The sequence below is a fragment of the Nestor notabilis genome, unplaced genomic scaffold (genome assembly GCF_000696875.1).
Source record: "Nestor notabilis isolate BGI_N333 unplaced genomic scaffold, ASM69687v1 scaffold16577, whole genome shotgun sequence".
Taxonomy (NCBI): domain Eukaryota; kingdom Metazoa; phylum Chordata; class Aves; order Psittaciformes; family Psittacidae; genus Nestor; species Nestor notabilis.
The window spans coordinates 2529-10816 of record NW_009937072.1 but is presented as its reverse complement, the minus strand read 5'-3'; the positions used below and the strand labels follow the sequence as shown (position 1 = coordinate 10816).

At 38.0% G+C, this 8288-nt stretch overlaps 1 protein-coding gene across 1 annotated transcript; it reads right to left on the bottom strand.

Moving 5' to 3' along the window:
• Positions 1 to 1310: 1310 nt before the first annotated feature.
• On the bottom strand, positions 1311 to 6387 carry GDF10 (growth differentiation factor 10; the record flags this gene model as incomplete). Its single annotated transcript, XM_010018648.1, has 3 exons — positions 6372 to 6387; positions 4526 to 5433; positions 1311 to 1378 (listed from the first exon to the last, which is right to left on the bottom strand). Coding segments are annotated over exons 1-3 (992 nt in total), but the record flags the coding sequence as incomplete, so codon positions are not given.
• Between the last annotated feature and the right edge of the window lie 1901 nt (positions 6388 to 8288).

The following is an 8288-nucleotide window of genomic DNA, read 5'->3' as shown; positions in this document are numbered from 1 at the left end:
TATAAATACAAATAAAATATACATATTATTAAACATTTATAATATATTAAAATAAAATATGCATTTTAATATTTTTTTGCTTATATTCACCAGCTACACTTGACCCTTGTAGTCTGAGGAACAGAAGAGTACTAAAGAGTTTTCACCACTTCTGTTGCTTGAGGGACATACAGTCAAGAAGAGGCGACAGAGTGACAGCCTTCCTTTGTCATTGCCTCAGCATAACATGGGATGCATGTGCTCCAGTTATATGAGGTAATAGTATGGCATGCAACTCATCACTGAGGCTGAAGCTTCAGTGACTCCTGTTCAGCTGTCATGTTTGAATACAGTCCCAGCAAATTAGTACAGTAAGAGTAGGAAAATTGTGTTAGTCATATCAGGCTTTTTGCTACAGTTTCACAAGTTTTCTGCACATATCTGGTATATGTGGTACATGAATCTTTCATCATTATAGGTACATAACTGAATAATGGGTGGAAAATGACAGCTGTGGGAAAACAAATAGGGACTTTACACACCTCCACGTGGAAGCAGATGCTTCAAGTAAGAAGAATTAAGGTCTCCCATATCTTCTCTATTTTTCCAATAATAATTGTGTATATGCAAAATGTGATTTTTCATTTCAACATGAAAAGTTATGTAGTCCATGGGTATAACAAAGGAGCTATTTTAGGATAATTCAGTTTTGATACATTTGCTTTAAGTGTAACATATCAGATCTAAACCTTAATTGCTATTAAGGCTTTCAGATGTTCCTTGAGTAAAGCAACCTCATCTGAGCCATTACAAGGAAGAACTGTGAAATCTGTCCTTGATCCTTCAGGGCTTCAAGACAGCATCCCTATAACCAAGTCCCAACAAGTGACCACTCCTAGAAAGTGCCTTTCTGTAATTAGCGTATGTTGGCATAATTAGCAACAGCTTGCTCTCTCATGCTGCCCTTCATCTTTAGATTTCAAAGCTGTCTGCAGACAAGCAGTGGTGAATTAGTCTCCCAGCTGCTATGTGAAGTAGAAATAAGCTTCTACCCGCATTGGCCATGTCAGCAAATCTGGACAGCAAGAGAGAGACAGATGTAGCTTTCATGTGTTTAAGCAACTGCAGAGTTTAGAAATTCAAAGAACTAGAGTTTCTAGAATTACGTTCTTCAACCTTTATAAAAAACCTCCTGAAATATTCCTAGCACCCTTATTATTTCATATTGTTGTTTGAAATAGTCACAGACCCTAAGGTGCTACTGAAACAGAATCTGTTGACCTCATACAGCGGATAGCCATCATTGCCTGTAGTGCTAGTTACTGACTTACAGAATTCCTGGGTGTGAACTTGAAGAAGATCCTACTAGGATCTTCTCCAGCTGTGCAGTCTCTAATATCTGCAAGGAACAAATAGATGTGAGCAAAGTCTAGCATGAACAGCTGTTTACCAAGGCAACAGCAGGTGTATACACAATGCACAAAAATTGTTATAGAGAAAAATGCTTATTATGGACTATTACTCTATGCAGAATATGGCTACCTGAGGCCTACATCCACAGCAGACATCTACTGCAGAGCCAGACAGCACACCCATCCCACATTCAGCCAAGCTCTGAATTTTCCAGCTATTCTGGAAAACTGGCAGAACTGTTCAGTGATCATGGGCTAAGCTTCACATTTATACTTTGTACTGATGTGCTAACATGGAAAGCTTGAAATAATGAGTTGAATGCCCAGTGGTGATGGCACTGGGGAAATGCTAATGGTTTAAATGCTGGCTGCTAAGTTATATACAGCAGGCCAGGTTCTGCTCTTACTTAACCTCTAGGACAATTCCAGCTCAGGAACATTTCGGGCCTCAGAAAGTTGAACGACCGTGATGAGATCAAAAAGCAATTGAACAGCGGGTTTGACATACTTTAGACCCTGCCCTTCTGCCTGGCTTACACACCTTTTAAAATCTGTTTTATCATGAATTTGCCCCTCAATACCCTCTCCTCCCCTCCATCTTAATAAGCAATACTTCTTAGCTTCAGGCAAGTTTTGTTTTCAGGTTTGAATTCAGCTCTCAAAATGAAACTAATGAACTAATACAGGTATAAGGATGAAATCAAGAGAATTCTAGTTACTGTAGACCAGGGAAAGGATATGTTCCTGCCTACCTCTACCACACAAAGGACTAGCATTTATTTGGCAAATGAACAGTGCAACCAGTCAGTACTAACCATATAAACCAGTCTTCCCTTTCACAGTTCAGGGAATAAAAACATCAGCAGTAAGGTAGGTGAACTTGCTATGACAAGATTTGTACCAGAGCTGTTTTGTATCTAGATCAAGAATTGCAGTTACTAATGTAGATGTGCAGAGTGATATACTGATACTTTAAAACAATAATCATCCAGTGTGGTGATTCTCAATATGCGAAGCATGTTTCTAGCTCCACAGTTCTAAAAGAGTACCTTGGAAACCCGTTGTCCATCACAGGCTGTGTAGATCAAGTGAATAGCCTTAATATGGCCTTTGATTTAGTAGTGTCAATATCATATGCATGCTTTCCTGACTTAGGGAACATATGCAAGAAAAAAAGCTATTTTGGCTTCTGTAATATTTAGCAATTCTTGTGCTCTGACCTGGAGCTTGAATCATGCTGATGTCCTAGTTATTTCTGTTCATTTGGAAACAGTCATTTAAAAAAGTTACAACTATGAATCTGTCTCTTTTTTTTCCCCCCATTTAAAAATATAAAGCTAACAAAAAGTAGACCTCTTCCAAATCAAACCCAATCAAAGAGTGTGTCAAACCAAAAATCCCCGAACTTATGTATCTGTGATTTAGTTTTAAATTTCTGTCTGGTTTTGTTTGTTTTAGGTGTTGGTTTTTTTTTTTTGGCACCAAGATTCTACTGCACCCATATTCATTTATCTAGAAAACAAGCATCCAAATGAGAACTGTTTTTTTTTTTTTTTACAAGGGAATCTTTATTCTATAGCAAATAGTATTTCTTGAGACATCAAATAAGTCAGCACTATAAGCTTATTTAACTATTTCAGCTAGAAATGGATCCACTCTCTTTTGCTTCTTTCAGTTTTTGTGTCATGCTGTTTTGCTCAAAGGAAGCCAGATGTATTAAATGTAGGTTTTGGGGTTTATTTTGCTTTGGTATGTATGAACGGTGCATTAGACTGTGGGTCCATGGCAGAGGACCCATATTCCCAGGCTGTGTTTTGTTTTGGATAAGTTAAATTGTGATTGTGTTGCATGACCTCTCTATAACAAAAAAAAGTGAAGCTGTACGTGAGCCTGCGCACACTTTAATTTTTACCAGACCATGTATCAATTTATGTGTACATGGTTCAGCATTGGCCAGCTACACAAGAACATGTGGTCAGATTTGTATAGCCTTACCGTGATGTCTGGATTTCCACTGTTCGTGGACTTAAACTAGCCTACATACCTACCCTTTCTGTAATCATACTACCTATTTCAACGCAAACATACATCAGTCTCCCTGTATGTAAAGTAGGGCAGATTCCTGTCTCAAAGCTTTGAAATTCTCTCCTGTAAAACACCACCCACTATTTATATGCTGAGTGACAGCACGCAAAAATGTTAGTAAAATAAATAATGAGGCCACTTGCAGGTAGAACTGCAAAATATTTACAGTTTCTAAACATGCAGGTTATGCAGTACTTTAAATCCTCCCCTCCCCCAGTACTTGAAAGCACTATCAAATGCCGGTAATTCTTGTGCTACATAGGATTGCCAGAATTTCTACTTCATGCCATAGAACAAGTGAGTGGGAGTGGGCCAAATTGAAATTCCATTGGAGCAGGAGTTCATGTTTGCCTTTCTATTAACAAATTTCACATTGCTTCTATAGGAGAAATTCAGTATGCTAATTTTAGAGTACTACAGACAGCTATGTGGCATTTCCTGCCACATAAAATAAATCAACGTTTTTGTTCCAGCAGGATTGTCTTAAGAATTTAGTAAAATAAAAAAACCACCAGAGAATTCTGAGACACAGTATCAGCTTAAGAAGTATTCTTATTTTCAAAGTGACAAGCAGTTTCTTAAAGTTAAAAATACCTCATTGTCACTACTCTGCGTTTTTCTCCTGAGGTATTACCACTGGAATTCAGAAACACTCTGATAAGAGTACTTTGTTTTATTATTAGCATTTAATACTTTATACTTATGCTACCACAACAGAGTAGTTTGATGATTTAGTATGTGTAACCGTATTGTAATAAGCTGCATAAGTCTTCATGTTATGATTTCAAGATACAAGATGAGGAATCATAAGATAAACCTGAGACATTTTTCTTATTCTTCAGATTACTTTTAAAGATAACTTGGGATCTTTTTGCACTCATAAATACATTGATGAAAATGATATTGTTTAAATTATTTAGGCTCAACAAGGCAACTGAATACAGTGAAAGAGGTAAAATCTAAAAGAAAATCTAACTAAAGGAGGAGTTGGATAAGCAGTACAGTAGATCTACTGTTTGCAAGCTGACAGAAACAAAAAGGTATACTACCTTGGGCATTGGAAATTCACATGCCCCTGCACAGTAGTAGGCATCAAATGATTTGGGAGATATGATCCATTCATTCCAGCCAATATCAGCAAAGTCAACTTTCATGTATCTTCTTGAACAAATCCTTGGCTCATTCCATTGTTTTCGCCTTGCTTTCTTCATTGTTTTCTCATCAAAATTTAGCACCTGAGACTTTGTAAGTGTTTCTGTATTTTCTTGCCCTTTTCTCCTTCGGTCTTTGCGTGAGGCTTTTGGTTTCAAGGATTTGTAAGCATTCTCCCATATGTCATGTTTGTTATATTTATTGTTGTTATAATCTACTTCTGGCAACTCATTGTTCTGAATAGAGCTAGAGAGGTATGTATCCCTCCTCACTCGAGTATCAGTAGAAGCATTAGGGGACAGATTTGGGTCCCCATCATTGGAAGGGAAAGGATCATAACGCTGCAGGGTGACTGCCACACTGTTAGGTTCAGAGATTGCAAGATCATTGGCATAAACTAGTATATAAGGTAAATGACTGGTGACTTGCTCAGGGAAGCCTTTATGTTTCTCTCCAAAATCAAGCTCAGCACAGAGAATGAGCTCTCCAGCCCGTTTTGATTCTTTTATGATGTGTGAAATGTCCTTTGCATGCCAAGCCCCTCGCCTTTGAAGAAACATAGTGAAGTTCCCTTTCACTAGCCCATAGGCAGAATTCTGGTGAATGCTTTGGAAAATGAGGTTGAGCCGCAGGATCGGAGACAGGTGAAGGAGGCGGCAGGATGAATTCTTGGATCGCTTACAAAACACTTCCTGGTGCCGAGGACGCTTCTCAGCATAGAAGTGAAAAGTGGCAGCAAGGATCATCTCTGAATCCTGCATGGATGTCAGATTGAAGCAGTATAAGGGCTTCTGGGCCAAGAATTCTACAAGAGAGCAAGGAAAACATGGATAAATACCCAAGACCAAAACCATAGTGAAACCCTTATTCCTAAATAAGTGAAATAACAAATATTGCTTTTTGCTTACCCACTTCAAATCAGTTCATATAGTGAGCTTGTCAATTCAGCTTAAAACCATGGTGAATAAGTGGAGGAAAAACACCTAAAAATATTTAATAGCAATATTACCATAACATCCGGACTGCCCAACACACTGGGCACCTTTTGTATACATTAGGGATAAAACTCTTCCCAGAGATTTCCACTTTCAGACTGCCTTTCATTCAGCCAGGCATAAAAAGCAATCCTTGCTTCTACTTCATTTGTAACAAAGACAAGCTCAGAGAAGCTTCCAGATTTGTCAGTGGCAGAGCTCAGAATGGTACCTACTCAGTACACTAGCTGAAAACAAGGTCTACAGTTAATATTCAAGATGATCCAATCTAAAGATGACTGCAAAGATTCCTGAAAGATCTCTGAGTGATTACTGTGTGGTAACATGAAGTTCATAATCTGTAAATAGTGGACAAGAGACATTTCACAAGGGGGCTGGAAGTAAGCAGTGTACCACATTTTGAAGGCCATTACTCTCAGAAGCAATCCTCCTTTCCAGAATGTGTCATGTAGGAGCTTTGTTTTCAAGCACTGTGAAACCTACTTGGTTTCTAAGAATTGTCTTTTGATATGCTTGAAGTTAGTGACAACTACTGTTGAATAGGAGGCAACTCTAAAATTCAAACTCCATTTGATATAACTTCTTTTTAACTAGTTGAACAGATTGTGCTCAGGTTACATCTCTACCCTCCTCTCAAGGAAGATGAGCAATTTTACACTAATAACTATTTACACCATATTTATTTAAACAGTGGAAACCTAAGAGATAACATGTGTTAACATGTAATCCCAGGATCAAAAGACCATACCTCCACAGTCTATCATGGTGAAAAATTGTCTTTTTTTTTCTTTTTCCTTAAGCTACCTCAAGAGTATACAGGAAAGTGGTGGCAGAACCAAGAAGTGATTCCTGCTCTTCCAAGCTCAGACTGGTACTTGGAATGCATCAAAGGCCTACAGTAGGTAAGTTTGCATCTTTAGCTAACCCAAGAGGGCAAACCCTCTGGCAGCCCTTTTTGACATACCTGGAAATTCTCTGGTAGCAGGGGGAAAAAAAGGGACAAAACCAACAAACCCAGCAGCCAGTCTTTCCAGAAACACTTAGGTTTGTTTTTCAATGCACTGGGGATGATAAGCCACAGAAATTCTGGCAAAAAAAGAAAGGCAGTACTATTATTGCCACCTGTCAGAATGCTCATCCTTTTAAGCAGTTTCATTTGAAAGGTAGAAATTAATAGTGCTACATCTCACTAAATTGGTGCTTGCTATCTTCCAGTTCATGGTGCACAGAATCATCATTTGAACTAAATCACAGCAGGTTAGGATGTTCATTAATCCCAGGCCCACATTGTCTGAAAGCACAAATGTTCAAGTATGCAATTTCTGTCTACACCATGTGTATTTTTTTCCTGATGTGGTAAGGTGAAACAGTATTCTGTGATGAGAACCTATTTGTTTCTGTCAGTTCAGAACAGGATTACTATCAATAAACTTCTAATCAACACTAGTCTTATGCACAGGTGCTCATACAATGAAAAACTTTGAAGTTTAGAGTCTTTTCAAGTCTTTGAAGAATAGAAACTTGACAAGGCTGTTAGCCTACTGTTCCGACCAAGGAAGAGAATAATTGTAGTACTTCCTGTAGAAAAACAGGCTGTTATTAATGTTTGTTCATCTCAGAAGGCATTATTTTTTAAAAAAGAAGGCCACCCACTGCCTCTCCCCACCTAAGCTGTGTACAGTTTAATTTTTAATACATTTTTTTTAGTAGTAGAATGCTCCTAGCACCATCAGTTCTATAGATATGATTATGAAGCATATGCATTACTGGGCTAAAGATGTTTCAAATGCCAGTGTCCCAGGGTTTCAGATCAGAATGTAAACTTGCAATGATAGCTCAGAGAAAGGGACTTTTAATTCATCTAAATTAATTCTGCATTCTGGAGTGGAATAAACCCTTTAAAAGTCAAAATTATTTGTAGAATAGGACAAGAATCTGCATCTGCAGCTACTGAAAAGCCAGAAGCCTGGCTGTTCAGGAAATGGGAATTGAGTTTTGGGTGGCGTATAGTCATATTTATCATATTGCATCAGATGTCTCAGGCTTTTACCAACCTGTCAACCAAGCATTGTTACATTTTCCAGGTCTACTCTGAGCTGAACTGTGCTAGTTGTGTACGTTAAAGTTAGTAATATTTTACTGATTGTTATCAGTAAAATCACTATCACTGTAGAGATCTTCAAGTTAGGAATACAGGCAAGATGTGTAGAGCATACACACAAGAGACTGGCAGAGAAAAAAAAAAAAAAAAAAGGCAAATGACCAAGGAAAGAAAATATTAGCCTTTAGCATGTGATCCACATAGGAGAATGTTGCATTGCAGTAAGCGAAGATTAGCAAAACAGATTTACGTGGTATTTCTGATAACACATTTGTGAGAAAGAAATATGTGGAGAACCTAATTTAACATGTATTAAGCTATGAAATTATGTTGAAGTAAGGCTCTAGAGGCCAGAATTACAGTTCCCTGGGTGATCTTGATTTGGTTTTCTTGCACATATGCATTATGATATAGTCTTAATTAAATATCTGCTATTTAATGCTATTCACCAAAGCCTTTGCTTCGTTTAGCACAGAGGATGGATAGTGTTGAGGAAAAGAGCCAGAGCTGCATAAATCCATTTATGGAGAAGTTGCATGGCTTAGGCAGCAGATTGCTGCCATT